Raw genomic sequence first — 25958 nt, forward strand, 5'->3', positions numbered from 1 at the left:
TTTGCTTGTCAGTTCTAACAGCTTTTGGGTGGAATGTTTAAATTTTTCTAAATATATTATGTCATCTGAGAACAAGAATAATTTGACTTCTTCCTTTCCAGCTTGGATGCCCTTTATTTATTTCTCTTGCTTAATTGCTTTGGATAGGACTTCCAGTACTATGAAGAATAACAGTGGTGACAGTCAGCATCTTTGTCTTATTCCAGATTTTAGAGGAACAGTTTTCAGTTTTACCCTTTTCAGTATGATGTTAGCTGTGGGTTTATCATATATGGCTTTTATTGTTTTGAGGTATGTTCCTTCTGTAGCCAGTTTATTGAGAGTGTGTACCATAAAAGGACGTTGAATTTTGTTGAACGTTTTTTCAGCATCTACAATGATCATATGAGTTCTGTCCTAAATTCTGTCAATGTATTAATATCAATATATCAATAAATGTATCAAGATTAATTATCTTTTTAACGTGTTATTGAATTTGGTTTCCTGGTATTTTGTTGAGATTTTTGCATCTATGTTCATTAGAGATACGGGTCTGCAGTTTTCTTTTTTTTGTTGTGTCCTTGTCTGGTTTTGGTATCAGGGTAACACTGGTCTCATAGGATGAGTTTGGAAGTATTCTCTCCTCTTCATTTTTCTGTAATAGTTTGAGTAGAATTGGTATTAGTTCTTTTAAAAATGGTTGGTAGAATTCAGCAGTGAATCCATCCTGTCCTGGGCTTTTCTTTGATGAGAGACTTTTTATTACTGCTTCAATCTTGTTACTTATATTGGTTTGTTGAGGTTTTCTATTACTTCTTTGTTCAATCTTGGTAGGTTGTTTGTGTTTGGAAATGTATCCATTTCCTCTAGGTTTTCTAATTTGTTGGCATATAGTAGTTCACAATAATCGCTAATGATCCTTTGTATTTCTGTGGGGTCAGTTGCTGTGTTTCCTTTTTCATTTCTGATTTTTTCTGAGTGTTTTCTCTTTTTCTTAGTCTAGCTCAAGGTTTGCCAATTTTGTTTATCTTTTTTTTTAAACAACTTTTTGTTTCATTGGTCTTTTTCATTGTTTATTTAGTCTCAATTTAATTTATTTTTTCCCTGATCTTTATTATTTCTTTCCTTCTACAAAGTTTGAGTTTGGTTTACTTTTGCTTTTTTAGTTCTTTGAGGTGCATTGTTAGGTTGTTTATTCGAAATCTTTCTGCTTTTTGGATGTAGGCATTTATTGTTAAAAACTTCTCTCTTAGTTCTGGTTTTGCTCTAGCCCATAGATTTTGATACATTGTGTTTCCATTTTCGTTTGTTTCAAGTAATTTTTAAATTTCCTTTTTAATTTCAGGAAAATCTAATTAAGAAGTTAATAAGCAAAAGTTATGCATTTATTTAGTGATTTCACACTATTGAGTGAATCAAATCTATTTATTCCTTCTCCTGGAAGTCTAGGGTATTGGAAAAAAGTAAATGAAAGCTATTTATTCTTATTACAAAGAAATATTTGGCATAAGAAGGAAAAAATATCATTTCTGCACGTTGGTACCAATCATCTTATTTTTTCAAAAAGTTGTACTCAGTTATATCGAGAAACTGGGCTATAGTGAATGTACTTTTTGAGCCCTGTGACCCTGTATCTGGTGCTTGACCTCGTTTGTATCTCAACTGTATTCCCAGCATGTCATCCTAGAGAACATTCTGTATCGTGATATGTAATTATCAACATGCACTTTTAATTATTAGGAATTAAATTAAAGTGATCAGAATAGAATTTCTTTTGTCCAATAATCAAACCCTTTCAACACTATGAAAAAAAAGTGTCTTTGGACAGATGGAAATGTCTGGAACCAGATAGAGGTGTCAGTTGCAAAACATGAATGTGCTAAATGCCATGAAATTGTTCACTTTAACGTGGTTAATTTTATGTCACTTCATCGCAATAAATTATTTAAGAAAAGAAGATATATCACAGATCATAGAAAATGAAGCCCTGATTTATAGCTTAAAAATGCAGTCCTCGTCAGGCAAATCACATAATCAGGCAATACATAAAGTAAACAGAACACGTGTGGCCAATAAAACTTTAAGAACATCTTTAATTTCAGAAATAATCCAAGAAATTCAGATTAATAAACAGTGGAATTCAATTCTGCCTATCAGGTTAGTAAGCATACTTTATAGGTAACTATTGGCCCAACTATAAAACAAATACATTTCTAAAAAAAATGTGCAAAGCCTTTTGAAAACCATAGCTTGGTGACCATTTTTTACGTAATGCTATGATTCACAAAGAAAGAGTATCCTTTCTCATGGTAACCTCTGGGCTCCCAGCCTCACCTTGTGGAAGAGTAAGGCAGGATCACTTCCCTCTTATTCCTGTGTTGGTGTGACTTTGCGACTTTGACCAAAGCCTTACCTGCCTCCTCTGCCCAAGGAGGGACTTGGCCATCTCAGAGGGCTGCTTGGTTTCTGTCCAAGCTGGCCCTCGGAGAAGCTCTTTGGCCACCCAGGTGGTGATTCCTGCTGTAAGAACATCAGAGGCTGAGCCACCAGGCAGTCCCAGATGTCCTGAAACAACTTACCCCAGCCCTGCCCAGGGCCTCCTCTCTAGCCCTGTGCACCTCATCACCTGTCCCAAAACAGTTCTACTTATGCCAGATTCTCATAGCTGCCTTGCAACCTTTCTGTCTATCTCTCTGGTCCTCACTTCTTCCCCAGAATCTCATGCTGTTGCACGGAAAAAAAAAAGAACCTTTGTTTTTAGGCCCTTCTCCTCTTCCTATAGGGGCTTGAATCCAGGCCAGATGCTGGGACACTCTTATGCTGTCCTTTTTGCTATTTAGTTGAGTTTCATCTGCCCCAGGGCTAACCTCTTTTCCTTTTGGTATGGCTAGGTTTCAAATATCTCCATTTTAGAAGTGAATTTAGCTTTGCATTTCATTATTAGAAGGGTCATTGGAGTGTTTTTCTTAGAACAAAGGAGGTCAGAAGTAAATCCTAGTCTCTTCTACCTGTGATACAAAGAACAGTTCAAGCCTTCTGAAGGACAGGGCCATTCATACCATAGAGTCAGGTCATGGCCAGAGCTCTGGCTCTAGGACATCCTCTCTTCCCAGCCTGGTCTGTAGAAAGGAATAGAATGCAAGCTCAGGCCTAGAGCCTAGCTAGGCCTGAATACAGGCTGAAACTTTCTCGCTGAGAGGTGATAAAAACAATGAATGTGGTTTTCTTGCAGCATTTTTTAAGGAGCATTTTCCCAGAAAACTAGACCCCAGTTCCTCAGGACTAGTTCTGTTCCCAAGTTTCCTCCTCTTATGTTCTGGAATCATCTAAATAGTAGTTCTCAAATAGAACTGATTTTTCCTCTAGGACAGATACGTCTGAAGACATTTTTGGTGTTGCAATTGGAGAGGCGAAACAGTCAGTAGGACGTAGGTAGAGCCCAGGGATGCTGTTGAAAGTTGTACAATGTGTGAAAAATACCCGTCCCCCAACTCCCAACAAAGAATTACTCTGGCTCAAAATGTCACGAGTGCTGAAATTGAGAAACTCTGATCTAAATCAATTCCAAGTGAATCCAGTGGTGTCTACCCAGCAAGGCCCCCAGCCTAGAGGTGTGGAGGGCAGCAAGGATCCTGTGCCCACCTTCTGAGCTGTTTGTCTCCCTGTAGAGGTCTTTACAAGGAATGCTCATTCAGGCTGAATCTCAGCCTTTGTTGGCTGAGCTGTGGGTTCATTCTAGGCAACTCAGTAGAACAAAATCCCCAAAATGCCAAGTCATTCTTAATAGGCACTTTTTAAAATATGTGGCTTAGGCCAATGTCTACAATGCCTTTAAAATTCTGCCTCTCTTTCAAAACCCTGTGTTTATCTTTATGGCTGATTATCTGGGGCATTTCCAGGCATGTGGAACAGTTTGGCAGCAGTGTTTCTGTTAATAGGTAATTATCTAAAGAGTAGCTGAATGCTAGAATGATTCAGCTAAAAAAAGTATTCAACATGAGTACATAAAAGCCTAGAAACTTGACTGTTTAGTAATTTAGATAACTCCAGGATAATGAGAATAAGGGGTTATAAAAATATAACTTTATTATGATGCAATTCACATACATACAATTCACTCATTTTAATCATTTTCAGTATAGTCACAGATTTGTCCAACCATCACCATAGTCAACCTTAGAACATTTTCATTCACTCCCGAAAGATACCTTATATCTATTATCACTCACTCTTCTTTCTCTCCTTCCTCCAGCCCCTGGCAGCCATTAATCAACTTTCTGTCCTTATGGATTTGCCTATTTCTATGGATTCCATTCCCAAAATGTATGAGTAACTTTTTCCCTTTAGCATAAAGATTTCAAGGTTCGTTCATGCTGTGGAATAAATTTATATTGCCAAATAATATTCTGTTCTATGCATATATCACAGTTTGTATATCTACTTGTAAATTGATGGACATTTGGGTTGTTTCCACTTTTTTGCTATTATGAATAAAGCTACTGTGGACATATTTGTGTGTGAGTTTTGTTGGGGCATGTGTTTTCAGTTCTCTTGGGTATATACTTAGTAGTGGAATTGCTGGGTTATATGTAACTGTATACTTAATCTTTTGAGGAACTGCCAGTGTGTGTCTTGATTACTGTAGCTTTTGTTGTTGTTGTTGTTGTTTTGTTTTGTTTTGTTTTTTTAGTAGAGACAGGGTTTCGCCATGTTGGCCAGGCTGGTCTCAAACTCCTGACCTCAGGTGATCCACCCGCCTCGAGCTCCCAAAGTGCTGGGATTTCAGGCGTGCACCACTGCACCCAGACTTGATTACTGTAGCTTTATAGCAAGTTTGAAATTGGGAATTACAAGTCTTCTAAATTTGTTATTCCTTAAGTTGTTTTGGCCATACTGGGTACCTTGAATTTCCATATGAATGTTAGGGCCAGTTTGTCAATTTCTGCAAAAAATTCCAGCTGGAATTTTGATAGAAATTGTGTTGAATCTATAGATCAATTTGTGAGTTATTGCCAACTTAATGAGATTAAATCTTCTGATTCATAAACATGGGATGTCTTTCATTTTACTTAGGTCTTCTTTAATATCTTTCAACATTATTTTTTACTTTTCAGTGTAAAGTGCCACACTTAAAAAAATTAAATCTATTCCTAAATATTTTATTCTTTTTAGATGCTATTTTAAATAGAATTGTTTTCTTAATTCTAATTTTGTATTGTTCATTGCTAGTGTCTAGAAATACAATTGAGTTTTGTATATTGATCTTGTACTTCAACATTTCTGAACTTGTTTATTTGTTCTAATAGTTTTTTTAGTGGATTTCTTAGGATTTTCTACATTCAAGATCATGTTATCTACAAATAGAGATAGCTTTACTTCTTCCTGTCTAATAAGGATGACATTTATTTCTTTTGCTTATCTAGTTGCCTTGGCTTGAACCTCTAGTACAGTGTTGAATAGAAGTGGAAAGAGGAGATTCTTTTCTTGTTCCTGATCTTAGGTGGGGAAGCATTCAGTCTTTTAGCACATTAGGTGTTAACTGGAGATTTTTGGAGTAGATGCCCCCCACATTATGAGATTGAGGAAATTGTCATCTATTCCTAGCTCGCTGAGTATTCTTATCATACCTGAGGTGTTCGGTTTTGTCAAATGCTTTTTCTGTGTCTACTGAAATGAACATGGCTTTCTTTTTGGTCCCCTATTCTAGTGATATGTGTTAATTGATTTGCAGGTGCTAAACGAACTTGGTATTCCTAGAATAATCTCACTTGATCATGTTGTATAATCCTTTTACATGTTACTGAATTTGGTTTGACAGCATTTTATTGAGGACTTTTGCATCATATCCATAAGAGATATTGGAAGTTTTATTTTCTTGCGAAGCCTTGGTCTGTGTTTGCTATCTGAATATTACTAGCCTTGTAGAAGAAACTGGGGAATGTTCTCTTCTTTTCTATTTTTTGGGAACGGTCTGTCAAGAATTGGTGTTCATTCTTTACATATTTGATAGAATTCACTAGTGAAGCTGTCTGGGCCTAGGCTTTTCTTGCGGGAAGTTTTAAAATTACTAATTTAATCTTTTTACCTGTTATGGCTTTATTCAGATTTTGTATTTCTTCTTGATTCAATTTCAGTAGTTTGTTTCTTTCTAGGAATTTGTCAATTTTATCTAAGTTATCTAATTGCTTGGCATAAAATGGTCCAGAGTGTTCCCTTATAATACTTTCTGTTTCTGTAAGGTTGGTAGTAATGTTCCCTCTTTCATTTCATATTTTTAGCAATTTGAGTCTTCTCTCTTTTTTCTTCGTTGATCTAACTTAAGGTTTATCAATTTTGTCTATATTTTCAAATAAACAATTTTGGTTTTGTTGATTTTTCTCTATTGCTTCTCTATTTCTATGTCGTTAATTTCCCCTCTATTCTTTATTATTTTCTGCCTTCTTGCTTTGTGTTTAGTTTAGTTTCCTGGTGGAGTGACACTTACCATTACACAAGTTCCCTCTTTATTGCTAGTAATATTTTTTGTTTTAAGGTCTATATTATCTCACTTCATGATACTGTGTCATTAAAAAATAGTCCATTTTATCTGATATTAGTATAACCAGTCTGCATTTCTTTTGGTTGCTGTTTCATGATATATTGTTTTTCCACCATTTTACTTTGTAAAATTTAAGTTTGCGGGCGCCTGTAGTCCCAGCTACTCGGAGAGGCTGAGGCAGGAGAATGGCGTGAACCCGGGAGGCGGAGCTTGCAGTGAGCCGAGATTGCGCCACTGCACTCCAGCCTGGGCGACAGAGCGAGACTCCGTCTCAAAAAAAAAAAAAAAAAATTTAAGTTTTAAATATAAATTTTTTTGTTTTTAAATCTCAAATGTATCTTCTGCAGACAAGATATTATTAGGACTTGTTTTTAATCCAGTCTGATAATGTCTGTCTTTTAATTGAGTTGTTTAATCCATTCACATTTAATACTATTATTGATGTAGATGGATTTATGTCTACCATCATTTTTTCTTTTTTTTCTTTTTTGAGACAAAATCTCATTCTGTCACCCAGGCTGGAGTGCAGTGGTGTGATCCTGGCTCACTGCAACCTCCGCCTCCTGGGTTCAAGCAGTTCTCCCACCTCAGCCGCCGAGCAGCTGGAACTACCAGTGCGCGCCACCATGGCTGGCTAATTTTTATATTTTTTATAGAGACAGAGTTTTGCCATGTTGGCCAGTCTGGTCTCAAACTCCTGACCTCAAGTGATCCACCCTCCTCAGCCTTTCAAAGTACTGGGATTACAGGTGTGAGCCACTGTGCCTGGCCCCATTTTACTTTTTATGTTCTATATCTCTGAAGTATTTATTTGTTCCTCTGTTCCGCCTTTATTGCTTTTTTTTTTTTTTGCATTGAGTGAATATTGTCTAGTGCAACGTGTAAAATCCTTTAATGTTTTTCTTTCCACTATTTAAAAAAGTTGTGTTCTGAGTGGTTGTTCTAGGGCTTAGCACATCAATTTTAACTTACCAGTATCTACTTCAGATTTATACCAACTTAATTCCAGTTAAATATTGAAATGTCATTCCTATATAGCTCTATTTCCTTTCTCTCCTTTTTATGATATTATTGTTATACATGGTGCATCTATATATGTTACAAACTAAACAATACATGGTGAGAATATTACTTTATATAAATGCACATGCTTTCAAGAATCAGAGAAGAAAGAAGAGCAAGTATGTATTTATAGAGTTTGTTACGTTAACCTTTTTGTTTATCATTTTTGGTTCTTTTCCTTTGTTCTTCTGGATCTGAGTTACCTTATGGTATCATTTCTTAGCCCAATTTACCTTTGCTCCCAACTGCCTCCCTTGTGCTATTATTGTCAAATATATTACACTTCCGTATGTTATAGTCCCAACAATATAATTATATATATGTATATTGCTTTTTAGGCTTGCTTTTAAAATCAGTTAAGAGAATAGGGCAGGGCGCGGTGGCTCACTCCTGTAATCCCAGCACTTTGGAAGGCCGAGGCAGGTGGATCACCTGAGACCAGCCTAGATCAAGACCAGCCTGGCCAACATGGTGAAACCCCATCTCTACTTAAAATACAGAAATTAGCCGGGTGTGGTGGCAGGTGCCTGTAATCCCAGCTACTCGGGAGGCTGAGGCAGGAGAATTGCTTGAACCCGGGAGGCGGAGGTTGCAGTGAGCCAAGATCGTGCCATTGCACTCCAGCCTGGGGGACAAGAGCGAGACTTCATCTGAAAGAGAGAGAGAGAGAGAGACAGAGACAGAGAATAAAGGGGAAGTATGCATTGGTACTGCCTTTTATAACTACATGATTACTATTATCAGTGCTTTTTTTCTGTATGAATTCAGATTATTCTATGAGGTCACTTGCTTTCAACCTGAAGAACTTCCTTTAGTATTTCTTGTACGTTGAGTTTTCCAGCAACACATTCTCTCAATTTTTGTCTTATTACATGAGGTTTTGCTTTTATTTTGTTTGTGCCTTTAAAATGATACTCATCAGAGACTTGTCTTCAGAGGTGGCTCATAACTTATCCTTCAGAATTGCACATATTTTTTAGCAGACACACATGAGGCAAATTTAATGGTAATAAATACCTTTTTAAGAATCAGGGTGGGGAGATTACCTTCAGCTATGAAGAGCAGCTGGTGATATTGCTTGTGGCAAGGGATAGAAATGGTTTATGGATCTGGGAAAGGCTCTGAAGAGAGAAAAAACTGAGTTGACAGTTCTAGGAAGTTGAAGGTCTTCTCACAAGTTATAGTTGTGAGATAATATTCACAACCACTGGTATAAAAATTCACTGGTATATTGTTATCTTTTAATACCCTGAGCAGGTAGGTCGGTAACAGATCAGCTGCATACTTTGAGTCTTAGTGCAAAATGCCCCTTGTTCAAAAATTATTAAGAATTTCAGGCCGAGCACAGTGGCTGAAGCTGAAGTGGGAAGCTGAGGCAGGCAGATCACTTGAGGCCAGGGGTTCAAGACTGCCCTGGCCAAAATAGTGAAACTCCTCTACTAAAAAGACAAAAAATTAGCTGGGCGTGGAGGTGCATGCCTGTGGTTCCAGCTACTCAGGAGGCTGAGGTGTAAGAATCACTTGCACTTGGACCTGGGAGGCAGAGGTTGCAGTGAGCCGAGATCATGCCACTGCATGCCAGCCTGGATGACAGAGCTAGACTCTGTCTCAAAAAAAAAAAAAAAAAAAAAAAAAAGGAATTTCAGGACACTGACAGCAAAGTATTAAACAAAGCATGAGAACCTTCTAAATGTGGAATGTGGTGTGTCTGCCCAGGCTGCTCCTCCACAAAGCTGGCCCTGCCAGGGGCAAATGTGCAGTTGGGAGAGTGAGAGAACCGGGCAGCTGGATTGCACAACCTCAGGGGTGGGCCCCAGGGCCAGGTGCTATGTAGATAGTGCCTTTTGGAATTATTCAAGCTGGTGACCCTGAAAAAACATTCTTCCAATTTAGGCTAATGTACAAAAGCAGAGGCCAAGGACATTTACCACTCAAACTTCACGTGGTCTTTCAGCCATAGACTTGGTCAGAGCAAATGACCGTTGAGGTTTCACCATAGGCTGGGTACATGAGGGTGTCCCGGCTGGTGTGGTGCTGAGGATTTTACAGTGGCTTAGAAACACAGCTTTTTTTCTAGGTGTTTCTCAAACCTCAGGGTAAGAGTGGAGATGGGAGGTGGACCTAAGTATGTGATAAGAAGACTAGAGAAATCAGTGTTTCTACTGTGTCTGTGCCCCGTCACTGTGGGTTTGTTTTCTACTCCCCACCCCACTCCTTCTTGTCACTGAAAAGTCATAGAATTCTGAAATCTCAGGGTTGACAGTGACTGTGAAGCAGAGTGCCCTACACTGGTACCCATCTCTGGGAGAGAAGTACCGTGCACCATCTGGGTTGGGTTGCCAATCCCAGGGCAGGACTCTAAACACCTCGGCAGTCTCTACTAAGATTCCTGGACCTGGCACTTCCCAGCTCTGGTTGGAGGCATTTTACAATCCTAGCTGCCAGAGTATGAGTCTGGTGAGATGGAATGCTTGTGCAAGTCAGGCAAAGAAACTTGATTCTTCACAGATAGGCAGTAAGAATCAACAGGAACCTAGGATCCATGGTCAGCCAGCCCCCAAGGTAGAGGAAGCTGCTCAGGTGGACAGAGTCCCATCTCCATGTCCTCCACTTTGCATGGCAGCTGAGGGACCCCCAAAATACTCTGCGTTAGGTTTTCTACCCTGGAGGTCACTCCAGTTTATCAGCACCCAGACATCCATCCTGGGTGCCTGCCCTCCGTTCTATTCCCTTTCCTTCTTTTCTTTGACTTTTGTGATGATTATTTCTTTTGTGTTTTTTTCATCAGCACTTATTTTCAGTTCCTGGGCACACATGCAGGATGTGCAGGTTTGTTACATAACTAAACATGTGCCATGGTGGTTTGCTGCACAGATCAACCTATCACCTAGGTATTAAGCTCAGCATCCATGAGCTATTCTTTTTGATGTTCTCCCTCCCTCGGCTATTTCTTTGCTTTTCTTTACAATTTTGCCACCTAAATTTGCATCTCTAAATAATATAGATGATTTTACCTGTTTCGGTACTTAATATAAATAGAATTTTACTGTTATTTTTTTTGTCTTGCTTTTTTTTTTTTTTTTTTGGTTCAACCTTATGTTTGAGAGATTCATGATGTGTGTTTTTACAAGTTGTAGTTTGTGGATTATCAGTACTGGATATATCCCATTGTATGAATACACCACAATTTTATTTATCCATTCTACTGTTGATGGGCTTTGGGTTGTGTCTAGCTTTTCACTATTGTGAACAATGTTACAACGAACATTCTTTTACATTCTGAAACACGTGTGAGTGGGTCTTTAGAGTATATACCTAGGGGTGGAGCTGCTGCGTTGGAGGGTGTGCATATCATTAATTTAATAAGATGTAACTATTTTTCAGAGTGGTTGTACATATCCCTGATTGCTAAGGCATTAGTTATGTACATGACTGATTATACTGAGGGTTTTAACATATACTTATTGGTCATTTGGATTTTCTCTTTTGCCCATTCAAGTCTATCGCCCACTGGGTTGTCTACTCGAATTATGTATGCATTCTGGATACTAGTTCTTTGGCAGTTTTAGGCATTGCAAATATCTTCCCCCACTCTGCATCTTGCTTTTTACTTTTATTCAAACGAATTAGAATAAACATCTTAGTATATGACTCACTGTGCACCTGTGTGGGAGTTTCCATAGGGGAGTTGCCGGAAAATGGACTTACTGTGTCGTGCACATTTTAAATGTCATTAGGCATTAGCAAGTTATTCTTCCCTTAGCAATGTGTAAGTGTACACTTTCCTTCATATCCTTGCCACATGTATTATTGTCAAACGCTTTTGGTTTTTGACAATCCATAGGTAAAAAATATCTCAAGGTTATTTGAATTTGCATTTCCCTTGTTAATTTTTCATTTAAACGTCTTTTGTGTGTGTGTGTTTTCTTTTATCAAGTTGTTTCACCAGTGAAGATAAGAACTGGTATGTACCTTCTAGATTTAATAGAACTGATGCAACTGGCTGAGCGTGGTGGTTCATACTTATAATCCCAGCACTTTGGGGGGCTGAAGCAGGAGGATAGCTTGAGCCCAGGAGTTTGAGACCAGCCTAGGCAGCATAGTGAGATTCCTTCACTACAAAAAGTAAAAACTTAGCTGGGCATGGTAGCGCGTGCCTGTAGGCCTAACTACTCAGAAGGCTGAGGTGGGAGGATTATTTGAGCCCAGGAGTTCAAGGTTCCAGTGAGCTATGTTTGCATCATTGCACCCCAGCCTGGGCAACAGAGCAAGACCCTGACCAACTCCCCACGCCCCCCAAAATCAATGCAACCTGTGATCACTTAATTTGGGCAACTTCCCCAAATTCTTGATTCAGTGAATTTGTTGCAGGGCTTTCTTTTTTAAGCTCTTTTATTGATTCACATACTAGAACAATCTCGGGGGATATCTGGTTAGGTATTGCTTGCTACAGAGCCAAACTATGTCACCAGAACCCATTTATATGTTTCCATTTCCTGCCTCTGTTTCCTTGGCCATGACATCCTTCTCAGTCTCGTAATACCCAAGGAGCAGGGGCTTCAGCCTGAGTTCTTTTCCCAGGATTCCTAGTTAAAGTTCTTCTGCCTCATTGGCTCTAATGAAGTCACATGCCCATCTCTGAACTAATCACGGTGGCCAAGGGGATGAGACATGCTGATTGGTTGAGGCCTAGGTCACATGTTCTATCCTGAGCTGGTTGTGGATCCTCACCAGAAGTACATTTGAGAGTCTTGGGGAGGGGTGGCCGCTGGGATGAGATAGGAAATAACTTGTCCACACTGCGAATTACCCTTCAAATTAATGATATTTTCTATTTAGATGTCAGATTTTTTGTTACTAGCTTGCCATATAAACCTATTACTATATAGATTTTTCTATGTCCTAATCTAAATGTCGTTTAATAATCTATGGGTGAACACTCAATAAGAATGTCCTCCAGAAAGGATGACCTGCCAACTTTTAAAGCAATCATTTTGGGGCTTATAAGTATTTAGTATTTGAAGTCTCTGCCCCTTACTCTCTTTTAGGAATTCTTTTTCCTACTGTGATATATGTAAGTACTTACAAATTTAAACTTAAAATTCAAAAAATATACCAGGATGTGAAAGAAACATTATTAAATATAGGTGTTTTGCTGTGAGTGTTTCTCGGAATGGGTAGGGCTTTGTATGGTAGGTTTTGGTCTTTTGGTCAGCTTGGGAAAGTTTTATTCTTTTTTAATTGAATGATATGTTTTCAATTGATGCTACTAAAATAAACATTATTGGAGTATTGTTTACATGCAATAAAGTGCACCATTTTACTTATATATTTCTGAGTTGTAATGATTTTATTTACCTGTGCAACCATCACCACATCCAAGACATGGACCACTCCATTACCCAGTAACTTCCCTTCTGTCCTATCTCAGTCACCTAATAACTCCCCTCACCTTAGGCAACCTGGGTGGTTTCTGTTGCTGGATAATAGAATTGTCTTTTCTAGAGCTTCACCTGAATGGAATCATACAATTATGAATGAAAAACACACAGGTATACTCTTTCATGTCTGGCCTCTTTGGCTCAGCATAATGTCTCTTCAGTAGCATTTCGTTGTATAGCTATATCATCATTTGCTTATGCATTTATTTCTTGATGGACATGTGGATAGTTTCCAGTTGTTGGCTATTATGAATAAAGCTGCTATGACTATTGGAGTACAAGTGTTTCTGAGGTTTCATTTTTCTTGGGTTAGTACTTAAAAGTGTGATTGTTGGGTTGCATGGTAGCTGTATGTATGACTTCATAAGAAACAGTCGAACTGTTTCCAAAGCAGTTACACAATTTTACACTCCTAACAGCAATGCATTAGAGTTCTGGCTGCTCTGTATTTCTGCTAAGACTTGCTATTTTTGGTCTTTTACATTTTAGCCATCCTAATGGGTGTGTAGTAGAATTTCACTGGGTTTGAATTTGCATTCCTCTTATGACTGATGATGATCTTTCCATGTGCTTATTGATCATATGCCTGTTTTCTTTTAAAAGGTGCCCTTTCAAAATCTTCTGCACACTTTTATTGGTTTGTTTGTCTTCTTATATTTGAGTAGTGAGTTCTTTCCATATTCTGGATACAAGTGCTGTGTCAGGTAGTTGTGTTTCTGTTTACTTCTGGTGTGTGGTATCCTTTGTTTCACTTTTTAAAAAACAATGTCTTTCAAGGAAGGAGCAAAAGTTGTAAGTTTTGATTAAGTCAATTTTAGCAAACGTTTTGTGTTTTGTACCCCTCGTGTCCTATCTAAGGAATCTTTGTCTACCAAAAAGTGTGAGGATTTGTTTCTATGTTTTTAAAAAAAGTTAAACAGTTTAAGTTTGTAGGTTTGGGTGGAAAGAGGTCTTTAGACCACTTAGTCTTCGTTTAGGTCTTTGTTTATGTCTCTGAGATTGGCAGAGGGGAATATACAATCATTCAGATCAGGCTACTGGATGCCTTTTTCTATCTCTGAATTTTTCTGGGGTGATCTCACTGACACCCATGGCTACAACTACCACATATGCTGATGGCTCCAAGTCTATCTGTGCAGCCCAGACCCCTCCTCATCTCCAGACCCTGGAAGCTGATGCCTTGGGCATCTCCTCCTATTTCCCGGGCACCAGGAATGTGAGCTACTCCCTCTCCACAGTCCTGCTCTCCCCAGCGCTCCCATGTCTCTGAAGGCACCACCATCTTCCAAGATACATGGGCCTCCCCAGGGTCTAGGAGTCCTAGACGTGGGACCAGAAATTAGATGACATTGGTGTCTAAATAAAACACCACTGCATGGAGATAGAACAGGGGAGCCCTTTGAATGTGGCGAGAGCACCCTCCCAGGCGTGTTCCACCCTCACCCCGGGCTCATCAGGAGGGTGCTTAGGAGGCATACAGTTTTAAGGGGGTTGGAGGAATAGTTCAGAGGCCGAGATGTTGCACCCACAGCTGAGAATCCCTTTCTAGCGCTCTGTGTCCTCACGACTCCCCGGGAATCATCCTCCCCTGGAGAGTTCCCAAAGCCCTTGCAGACCTGCCTTCTCTGTGCCATCCTGCCTGCGCCCCCTGGTGGACAGCTCCATTCACTGCCTGTCCCATGGGTTCTGTCCAAAGGTGGAATCTGTTACCAATGTGGATTTCTAATGGGGTAACTTCCTCCCTAAGGGAAGCCTCAGCCTCACCAGCAATGGCAGACACGGCCAGGCATGTAGACACAGAGGAAGTGAGATAGAAAGTGTGCACAGCCCAGAGAGCCTGCCCATATCATCCTGGGGCGACCAGGACAAGGGGTCAGCAATCTTGCCAAGCACAAGTATGAGTGACTTTCTGGAGCAGGACAAGCCTCATGGGCTTGAGACCATTATGAGTGCTCAGGGTCTCTCCCTTAGAAAGGCACACGTTTAATTCTCCTTCTTGAAATTTGAACTAGGGCCCCCACAAATTATTCTGTTCTGGAGGACCCATTCTTATCAGAACTTGGTGCTGGATTGACTTGGAGAAAAGCCTGACCATAATCCTCAGGATGAAATAAAGGCCTGGATGAATGGACACTTCAGTCTCTAAGCAGACTTGCAGAAGACTGGAGCCTTCAGCATTCAGAAGAGGAATTCAGATGGTGCAAGATGTGAGGCCAGGCTCCAGCTCCCCTGCTCCCTTGGTGAACAGGAGCTCCCTGAACCCACCGTGGGTCCTTGCTAGGGTTGTCTTGCCCATGTGTGCTTTAGACAGCAGCACCTCTTCTTCTATGGTGTAGATGGAGAATCCTCAACAAAGCCTTCCCAAGAATCTGATCATCACATCTTGAGCTCAGCCTCCCTGCAGCTTTTTTTATATTGACAGCCACTTCAGAGAGAGTCCTCTGTGATCCTTACAAGAAATATCGTTGTGCAAAAAAAGACCAAAACTAGAGAGCCAGCCTCCCCACTCGCTGTTTAAAGAAAGCTGGCTTAGCAATGTTGTCTGTTTTTTGGATGCGCTGTGTTACCCATATGTGGGAAGAAAGAGTTTTAAGAGTTAGCAAATAGGGTCACATCCAGCAGAGACCATATGGTTGGGGACTACGGCAATGGTGACTCCTCAGACCTCAGCTGCAGCCTGATAAATGTGGTTAATAGAGAAGTAGGAGACAGTGACATGAAATGGGGGTTCACAGCCTTGTGTTGGGAATTGAATGAGAAACAAGAGCTTGAACTGGAATGTTCCCCAGAGCGAGCACAGGGTCAGATGAGTTTTTCAAGATAGGAGTGATCGGTCTTTCCCAGGGTGGGGCCCATAATGCAAGACAATTATAGATTAACAGGTAATAAGTAACTGGAGGAGGGCACTCTGTCTTCAATTACATGTTGATTTGCTAGGTGTCTCAGTTACAAGGTAATTAAGACGAAGGAAACAATTCCAGGAGGCACAACGTGGGGTGGACAGTCAGCTGTCGGTGGCTTTTGCTGAGATGGCCACAGGACTCCAGGTTCCCCTACCGCAGCTGGCCACAGGACTGCTCCTTCTCCTCAGTGTCCAGCCCTGGGCTGAGAGTGGGAAGGTGTTGGTGGTGCCCACTGATGGCAGCCACTGGCTCAGCATGCGGGAGGCCGTGCGGGAGCTCCATGCCAGAGGCCACCAGGCGGTGGTCCTCACCCCGGAGGTGAATATGCACATCAAAGAAGAGAACTTTTTCACCCTGACAACCTATGCAATTCCATGGACCCAGGAGGAATTTGATCGCCTTGTGCTGAGCCACACTCAATGGTTCTTTGAAACAGAACATCTTCTGAAGAGATATTCTAGAAGTATGGCAATTATGAACAATATGTCTTTGGTCTTTCATAGGTCTTGTGTGGAGCTACTGCATAATGAAGCCCTGATCAGGCACCTGAATGCTACTTCCTTTGATGTAGTTTTAACAGACCCTGTTAACCTCTGCGGGGCGGTGCTGGCTAAGTACCTGTCGATTCCTACTGTGTATTTTTTGAGGAACATTCCGTGTGACTTAGACTTTAAGGGCACACAGTGTCCAAATCCTTACTCTTATATTCCTAAGTTACTAACAACCAATTCAGACCGCATGACATTCCTGCAAAGGGTTAAGAACATGCTCTACCCTCTGGCCCTGTCCTCCCTTTGCCATGCTCTTTCTGCTCCTTATGCAAGCCTTGCCTCTGAGCTTTTTCAGAGAGAGGTGTCAGTGGTGGATCTTCTCAGCCATGCATCCGTCTGGCTGTTCCGATGGGACTTTGTGATGGAATACCCCAGGCCGATCATGCCCAACATGGTCTTCATTGGGGGCATCAACTGTGCCAACAGGAAGCCACTATCTCAGGTCTGTATTGGTGCCTTCATCCAATCAATGTTCCAGGCAAAACACTTTCTAAAAAATGTATTTACTTACAAGTGCTTCCATATCTACTTATATTTCCAAAGATTTTATCTTTGCTTCTTTGTCGTAATAGTCTTCAGTGAGATAAACTGTTGAGGGGCCTAGTGTATTTCAAGTTTTCAGTGGTCATTGAGAGGAAGAAGAGGCACGGACGAGGGTCTGTCAAAGGATGGACAAGGACTGCTGTGACTCATGGACACTGTTCGTAAAGGCACCATCTTCATGGTTGTGCATGTCCTTCAGCTGGGCAGGATCAGGGACACTACATTCAGAACTGATCCATCCTGGGGTTTTTGCTTGCCTGATTTTCAGTGGAACGATGATGCAACAGTAAATTACAATTGCAGACATGATAATTTTTCGTGGTCCCATCTTGCGAAAGATAGAGAGGTGACCACAGGAGACTTCAGCACTCACGGTAAAGTAGAAGTGTCAAAGAGGTTGACTCAGTTGAGTGGAAGTGGGGCAGTGAAGGTGGGATGGATGCATTGCATGTGATCAGAGAATGAAACATGGAGTTCAGTTTCCACAGAGTGATCTATCCTGAGAAAAGTTTTTCTGACCAGGGGTTTGGGGTCTGGTGTATGATGGGGGGACATCGTAGAGTTTGGAAGGTACGGTGATGGTTGCATCTCAAAAGGGTCTTCTTCTACTTGGAATGCTGAAATTATCAAGAGTGGGTGGAAGGGACTAGGGAAGAGATAAGACTGTGAATCTATAAGCCCAGTGAAGCTGGGACCAGTGATGAATGGACATGTGTCCAAGAAGGGAAGGGTTTCTCTGGAGGGGCTGAGCACATCACCAAACCCACCCTATTCCACTCCAGGTTTCTATAGTGGGATCTATTCTTTTTCCAAAAATTTCAGAGGTGGCTTTCATTAATACAGAATATTTGGGTTTCATTGAAATAGTACTCTGGGATGTGAAAAACCAAATTCACACACCGATGAATTTGGTTTCTTAATCCATTGAGGGAGCCATCTTTTTTTTTTTTTTTTTTCCTTGAGACTGAGCCTCGCTCTTTCACCCAGGCTGGAGGGCAGTGGCCCGATCTCAGCTCACTGCAACTGGCACCTCCCAGATTTAAGAGATTCTCCCGCTTCAGTCTCCTGAGTAACTGGGACTGCAGGCATGTGCCACTGCTCCTGGCAATTTTTTTTTTTTTTTTTTTTTTTTTTTAGTAGAAATGAGGTTTCACCATGTTAGCCAGGCTGGTCTTGAACTCCTGACCTCATGTGATCTGCCTGCCTCGGCCTCCCAAAGTGCTGGGATTACAGGCATGAGCCACCAAGCCCAATGAGGGAGCCATCTTTCTTGTGAGAGAATTGAGCCCTTTTTTGTCATATTCACTGAATTTATATGAACTTCCATGAGTTTAGGTCCTTTGTATTCTTATTTCTGTACTTTTTATTAGTGTAGGTATTATTGCAAAGGACACTAAACTTTATTTTTGTTTTTGATCAAACCACAAGATGTTTGTTCTACTGGTTTTCTTTTCCCCTTATGCAATGTAGTTACTGAATTGTAAAAAATATATATGTTCTTTAGATTTGTAAAAATGTGAAAAATTAGGAAGGCATTTGAATAGTGATTGTGGCTCTTTTCTTCTGGTTTTTCACTATGAATATATTCTTTAGACTGAACTGCACTGGCTCAAATCTTCACTCTCATTTTTCTAGCTATGTGACCTAGGACAGGTACCCTAAGCATTGTGGTTTTAATGTTGTTATAGTGAGCACCCAATAAATATTATCTGTTATCATTCTTATTATTTTAGTTTAATTGCATTTATTTTATGCTGAATTTATTCCAGAGCCATAGGTATTTTTTTTCTTCAGTTTCTTCTGGGATATCTTTTTCTTTTGTGCAACCTCATCCTCAGGTTTAGGAACAATTTGTTCCTTATCAGTAAAGATCATCTTGATGTGGCAGCGGGGGGTCATGTAAGGGTTAATCCAATAATGAGCTCTGCAAGACGCATGGCTCATCTTGGATGCTTTGTTTACTAGGATAAGCTTAATGATGAGAGAATCTACATCTAAATTCTTATATTCAGCATTATTCTCTGCATTTTAAAGCATGCACAGCAAAAATCCAGCACCCTATTTGGGCCACCGACCTTGTGTCCAGCCCCACTGTTCGGCCCTGGGCACACTTGCCAGCCCCTCCATTGCAACATCGAAATGGTACACACTGCTTCCATAAAGTGACATCCTTCAGACACTTGGTGGCTCTTTGTATATGCATACATTGATGACCACCTGGGTAGTTTCACGAATGTCCTTTAAGTGAACAGGAAAACTGAAACCTCTTGAATTGCATGATTTTGTGGTGTTCCTGGGTCGAGTGAACAAAGAAGAATTTTCACAGATCACCTTAGGCCTCTTAGAGGAAGAGCTATCATCATCATTAGTAGAGTTTAAAAGACTCCTGCAGGACAAGATGTGTCACCTGGAGACCATTGCCATGTTCGTGCCAATTTACTGAGTGCATGAAAGATCATTTACACCAAAATCTTTATCATGTATTAGCTGTGATAGGCGTGCCATTATCATTTCTATTACATTAATTTCGTTTGTTATTTTGTCACCCTTACTTGGTTTGGTTGACCCTTAGATTTGAAATTTTTCTACAAATATACAAGACCAAAGTTGAAATCTTACGTTTTTTCTCCCTCTCTTTCTCCTTGATTTAAAGTTTATGATAGGTTGAATTATTTGATTGGTCTTCTCAAAGAAATAACTGTGGAATTTGTATATTCTTTTTACTGTTTCATTTTCCATTTCATTAATTGCAGCTTATTTTTGCCTTAATGATTTCATCCTAGTTTCTTTTGGTTGATTTGTAGCTGCTTTTGCAACTTCGTTAGAGGACTATTACACTTCTTTACATTTGATTTTTCTTAATGAAGCATTGAGGGCTCGAGTAAAAGATTTCTTTTACTTAGGTTTTGGTAAAAATTGCTGTTATTTTCATTGCTTTTAGATAATTTAAATATCAGTTTTTAAATTTCTCCTTTGACGCAGTGACTGTCTATAAGGCTGTTACCTAATTCTGATATCGTTAATAATTTTGTAGTCATCTCCGTCTTATTTTTTCTAGTTATTTTGTATTATAGTAAGAATGTTTCTTATGAAGACACCATTTAAAAAATTCTTAATAGGTTACCTTGATGGTCTAATACAGAATTGTCCAATAGAAATATAATGTAAGCCACATACATAATTTAAACTTTTCTAGTGGGCATGTTAGAAACCAGCAAAAAGAAACCACTGAAATTAATTTTACTAATGCATTGTTTAACCAGGTAGATCACAAATATTATCCTTTCAACATATATTCAATATAAGATTATGACTTAACTATTTGACATAGTTTTTTCTTGTTAAGTCTTCAAAATCTAGCATATATCTGACACTTACAGCATATCTCAATTTGGAATAGCCACATTTCAAGTGCTCAATAGTCATATGAAGTTAGTGGCTACCATATGGTCAATGTTTACAAATGTTCCATGGACACAACTAAAATTCTATCTTTTGAATTTTTTTTTCTTTTTTGAGAATGAGTCACGCTCTGTTTCCCAGGCTGCAGTGCAGTGATGGGATCTCGGCTCATTGCAACCTCCACCTCCCAGGTTCAACTGATTCTCCTGCTTCAGCCTCCCAAGTAGCTGGGACTACAGATGCACAGTACCACGCTCAGCTAATTTTTTTTTTTTTTTGTATTTTTTGTGGAGATGGGCTTTCATCATGTTGGTCAGGCTGGTCTCACACTCCTGACCTCTAGTGATTCACTAGCCTCAGCCTCCCAAAGTGCTGGGATTACAGGCATGTGCCACCACACTGGGCCAATTTTTTTTTATCTTTTAAAAAACCCTCTACTGAACCTGCCCAATTCTGGGAAGGATGTCTTTTTAAAAAATCCCCTTACATAACAAATTCTGCTCCAGTTATATTTTGGCTCTTGAATAGGTTTTGCTTTATACATAGTGATTAGACTGGTGCATGTAGGTTTGAGACTTACATTTTCTTCACATAGTTTGCTGTTATCATTATACAATAATCCTTAAAATCCATTTTATCTGATACCAGTATTGCTACTCCTATGTTTTTTTTTTAATTCCCCATCTCTTTTAATTTGAAAATGATTTGTAGACAGGTGGGTGGCTCACACCTGTAATTTCAGCCCTTTGGGAGACTGATGCAGGAGGATTGTTTGAGCCCAGGAGCCTGAGCGCAGCCTGGGAAACGTGCTGAGACTCCATCTCGACAAAAAATCAAAAAATTATCCAGGTGTGATGGTGCATACCTGTGGTCCCAGCTACTCAGGAGGCTGAGGCAGGAGGATCACTTGATCCCAGGAGGTGGAGGCTGCAGTGTGCCATGTTCACGCCACCTCACTCCAGCCTGAGTGACAGAGTGAGGCCCCATTTCAAAAAAATAAAAATTTCTTTGGCATGTGGAAATGTTGTTTAAAAAGTTTAGAAAACATTTTTTAAAACTCCAATATGAAAAGCTGGGTGCAGTGGCATGCGCCTGTGGCCCCAGGTACTTCGGAGGCTCTGGTGGGAGGATCATTCAGCTCAGGAGTTTCAGCATCTGTGGTTTTTCGATTTATTTATTTAAAACACAACAAAAACCAAAATTGCTTCAATCTTATAGTTTCTTTTGATATCAGCATTCTGGTTCTGTCCATTCTTAATCTTATTCTTTCCATTGAATGTAAGCTCATTTATTTAACAGAAATTTCCTCTTTCCTATTAATTTTGGAATTTCGTGGTACTTTTCCACTTTTAGGGAGATGCAATGCAGCGTCTTCAAGTCTCCCACTCTTACGCCTGTTTCCTTCACTTGTAAGAGCGCTTGTGATTTCGTTGTCCTGCCCAGATACCCAGGACAATCTCCCCATCTTAAAACTCTTAATTTAATCATATCTGTGAAGTCTCTTCCACCTGTAACAGAACATGTTCCTGGGTTTGAGGAAGTACAATGTAGATACTTTTGTGGGGCTGTGATTCTGCCTACCACAGACACTAAGCTTAAAGTGAAACCCACATCTTATTCAAGGCTTCGAGGTTTTCCTCTATTCGGTCATTTAAATTTAATTTTTGTTCCTGTCCTCCATAGTCTTCTACTCTCCAGGCTTCAGAGCTATCAGCTTACCATTCAATTATCTCCTTTTTTCCTGATCTTCCTTTTTTCATTTTTAAAAAACAATACCTTTCAAAGAGCAAAAGTTTTAGATTTTGATGAGGTTCATTCTAGCAAAATTGTATCATTTGTTATTTTTGTACCCTAAGAAATCTTTACCCCAAGATGTGAAGATTAGTTTCTGTGCTCTCTTACAAACGTGAAAGAATTCCAGTTTGTATGTTTAGGCCTGTGAGATTGGCAGAGGGGAACAAGACCACGCAGATCAGTCTTTCAGGATGCTTTTTTCTGTTTCTGGACTTTGCTGGGGTGACCTCACTGACACCCACGGCTTCAACATATGCGGATGGCTCCAAGTCTATCTGTGCAGCCCAGACCCTTCCTCATTTCCAGACCCTGGAAGCTGATGCCTTGGGCAGCTCCTCCTGTTTTCCCAGGCACCAGGAGCTCCCCCCTCCCCACAGTCCTGCTATCCTTAGGGCCCCTAGGTGTCTGGAGTACCACCATCTTCCAAGGTACATGGGCCTCCCCAGGGTCTGGGAGTCCCAGACATGTGACAAGAAATCAGATGACTTCACTGTCTAAATAAAACACTACTACTTGGAGGTAGAACATGGGAGCCCATGAATGTGGGAACAGCACACTACCAGGTGTGTTCCACCCATCACCTGGGCTCATCAGGAGGGTTCTTAGGAAGCATATAGTTTTAAGGGGGTTGGAGGAATAGTTCAGAGGCTGAGCTGTTGCACCCACATCTGAGAATCCCTTTCTAGTGCTCTATGTCCTTACAAATCCCCAGGAATCATCCTCTACTGGAGAGTTCCCAAAGCCCTTGCAGACCTTCCTTCTCTGTGCCATCCTGCGTGTGCTGCCCTTGAGCTGGGTGTCCCCCTGGTAGATGCTTCCATTCACTGCCCGTCCCATGGATTCTGTCCAAAGGTGGAATCTGTTATCAATGTGGATTTCTAATGGGAGTAATTTCCTCCCGAAGGGAAGCCTCAGTCTCACCAGCAATGGCAGACATCGCCAGGCAAGAAGACACAGAGGCAGTGAGATAGAAAGTGCACACCCCAGACAGCCTGCCCGCATCATCCTGAGGCGAACAGGACAAGGTGGCATCAGCAATCTTGTGAGCACAGCATATGTAGGAGTGACTTTCTGGAGTAGGATGAGCCTCACTGGGCTTGAGACTCTTGTGAGTGCTCAGGGTCTCCCCCTTAGAAAGGCACACATTTAATTCTCCATCTTGAAATTTGAACTAGGGCCCCCACAAATTATGCAGCCTGTTCTGTTCTGGAGGACCCATTCTTATCAGAACTTGGTGCTGGATTGGCTTGGAGAAAAGCCTGACCATAATCCTCAGGATGAAATAAAGGCCTGGATGAATGGACACTTCAGTCTCTAAGCAGACTTGCAGAAGACTGGAGCCTTCGGCATTCAGAAGAGGAATTCAGATGGTGCAAGATCTGAGGCCAGGCTCCAGCTCCCGCGGTCCCTTGGTAAGCAGGAGCTCCCTGAACCCACCGTGGGTCCTTGCTAGGGTTGTCTTGCCCATGTGTGCTTTAGACAGCAGCACCGCTTCTTCCATGGTGTAGATGGAGAATCCTCAACAAAGTCTTCCCAAGAATCTGATCATCACATCTTGAGCTCAGCCTCCCTGCAGCTTTTTTTATATTGACAGCCACTTCAGAGAGAGTCCTCTTTGATCCTTACAAGAAATATCCTGGTGCGAAAAACGACCAAAACCACATAGCCAGTCTCCACGCTGTTTAGAGAAAGCTGACTTAGCAATGTTGTCTGTTTTTTGGATGTACTGTGTTACTCATACATGAGAAAAAAGTTTTAAGAGTTAGCAAATAGGGTCACATCCAGCAGAGACCATATGATTGGGGACTAGGGCAATGGTGACTCCTCAGACCTCAGTTGCTGCCTGATAAACGTGGTTAACAGAGAAGTAGGAGGCAGTGACATGAAATGGGTGTTCACAGCGTTGTGTTGGGAATTGGATGAGAAACAAGAGCTTGAACTTGGATGTTCCCCAGAGCGAGCGCAAGGTCAGATGAGTTTTTCAAGATAGACTTGATTGGTCTTTTCCAGGGTGGGGCCTACAGTGAAAAATAATGATAGATTAATGGTTAATAATTAACTAGAGGAGGGCACTCCGTCTTCCAATTACATGTTGATTTGCTAAGTGGCTCAGTGACAAGGCAATTAAGACGAAGAAAGCAAATGTAGGAGGCACAGCATGGAGTGGAGTCAGCTGTTGGTGGCTTCTGCTGAGATGGCCACAGGACTCCAGGTTCCCCTGCCACGGCTGGCCACAGGACTGCTGCTTCTCCTCAGTGTCCAGCCCTGGGCTGAGAGTGGAAAGGTGTTGGTGGTGCCCACTGATGGCAGCCACTGGCTCAGCATGCGGGAGGCCGTGCGGGAGCTCCATGCCAGAGGCCACCAGGCGGTGGTCCTCACCCCGGAGGTGAATATGCACATCAAAGAAGAGAACTTTTTCACCCTGACAACCTATGCCATTTCGTGGACCCAGGATGAATTTGATCACCTTGTGCTGGGCCACATTCAACTGTATTTTGAAACAGAACATTTTCTGAAGAAATTTTTCAGAAGTATGGCAATTTTGAATGATATGTCTTTGGTCTATCATAGGTCTTGTGTGGAGCTACTGCATAATGAGGCCCTGATCAGGCACCTGAATGCTACTTCCTTTGATGTAGTTTTAACAGACCCTGTTAACCTCTGCGGGGCGGTGCTGGCTAAGTACCTGTCGATTCCTACTGTGTATTTTTTGAGGAACATTCCGTGTGACTTAGACTTTAAGGGCACACAGTGTCCAAATCCTTACTCTTATGTTCCTAAGTTACTAACAACCAATTCAGACCGCATGACATTCCTGCAAAGGGTTAAGAACATGCTCTACCCTCTGGCCCTGTCCTCCCTTTGCCATGCTCTTTCTGCTCCTTATGCAAGCCTTGCCTCTGAGCTTTTTCAGAGAGAGGTGTCAGTGGTGGATCTTCTCAGCCATGCATCCGTCTGGCTGTTCCGAGGGGACTTTGTGATGGAATACCCCAGGCCGATCATGCCCAACATGGTCTTCATTGGGGGCATCAACTGTGCCAACAGGAAGCCACTATCTCAGGTCTGTATTGGTGCCTTCATCCAATCAATGTTCCAGGCAAAACACTTTTTTAAAAAAATGTATTTACTTACAATTGCTTCCATATTTACTTATCTTTCCAAAGATTTCATTTCTGCTTCTCATTGTCATAATAGCCTTCAGTGAGATAAACTGTTAAGATTCTCTAGTAGCATATTTCAGGTTTTAAGTGGTCACTGAGAGGAAGAAGAAGTAGACACGAATGTTTGTAAAAGGACAGACAAGGACTGGTGTGACTCATAGAGACTGTTGGTTTGTAAAGGCACCATCTTCATGGTTGTACATGTCCTTCAGCTAGGTAGGAACAGGGACACTACATTTGGAACTGATCCATCCTGGATTTTTTGCTTGCATGATTTTCAGGGGAAAGATGATGCAACAGTAAATTACAGTTGTTGACATGATAATTTTTAGTGGTCTCGTCTTGCGAAAGATAGAGAGGTGACCACAGGAGATCTAGGCACCCACAGGAAGTAGAAGTGTCAAAGATGGTGACTCAGTGGAAGTGGGGCAATGAAGTTGGGATGGATGTCTGTGATTAGATAATGACACACGAAGTTCAGTTTCCAGACAGGGATCTGTGCTGACAAGACATTTTCTGGTGAGGATTTGGGATCTGGTGCACGATGTGGGGACATCTCAGAGTTCGGAAGGCACAGTGATAGT

General features: G+C 41.0%; 1 protein-coding gene across 9 annotated transcripts in view; it reads left to right on the top strand.

Moving 5' to 3' along the window:
• LOC100592283 (UDP-glucuronosyltransferase 1-1) overlaps positions 1–25958 on the top strand; it is a 91995-nt gene that overhangs the window by 25697 nt on the left and 40340 nt on the right. The window contains exon 1 of one of the 9 annotated variants that reach the window (XM_012501124.2): positions 15969–16426. The exons of 6 other annotated variants lie outside the window; for them this stretch is intronic. In XM_012501124.2, the coding sequence (XP_012356578.1) occupies positions 16050–16426 (377 nt within the window). In that variant the 5' untranslated portion in view covers positions 15969–16049. Of the gene's footprint in view, positions 1–15968; positions 16917–24407; positions 25275–25958 lie in introns of those variants that run through there. 2 more of the 9 variants (XM_012501123.2, XM_030803040.1) reach the window with 2 other exon arrangements.

Source organism: Nomascus leucogenys, chromosome 22a (genome assembly GCF_006542625.1).
Source record: "Nomascus leucogenys isolate Asia chromosome 22a, Asia_NLE_v1, whole genome shotgun sequence".
NCBI lineage: Eukaryota > Metazoa > Chordata > Mammalia > Primates > Hylobatidae > Nomascus > Nomascus leucogenys.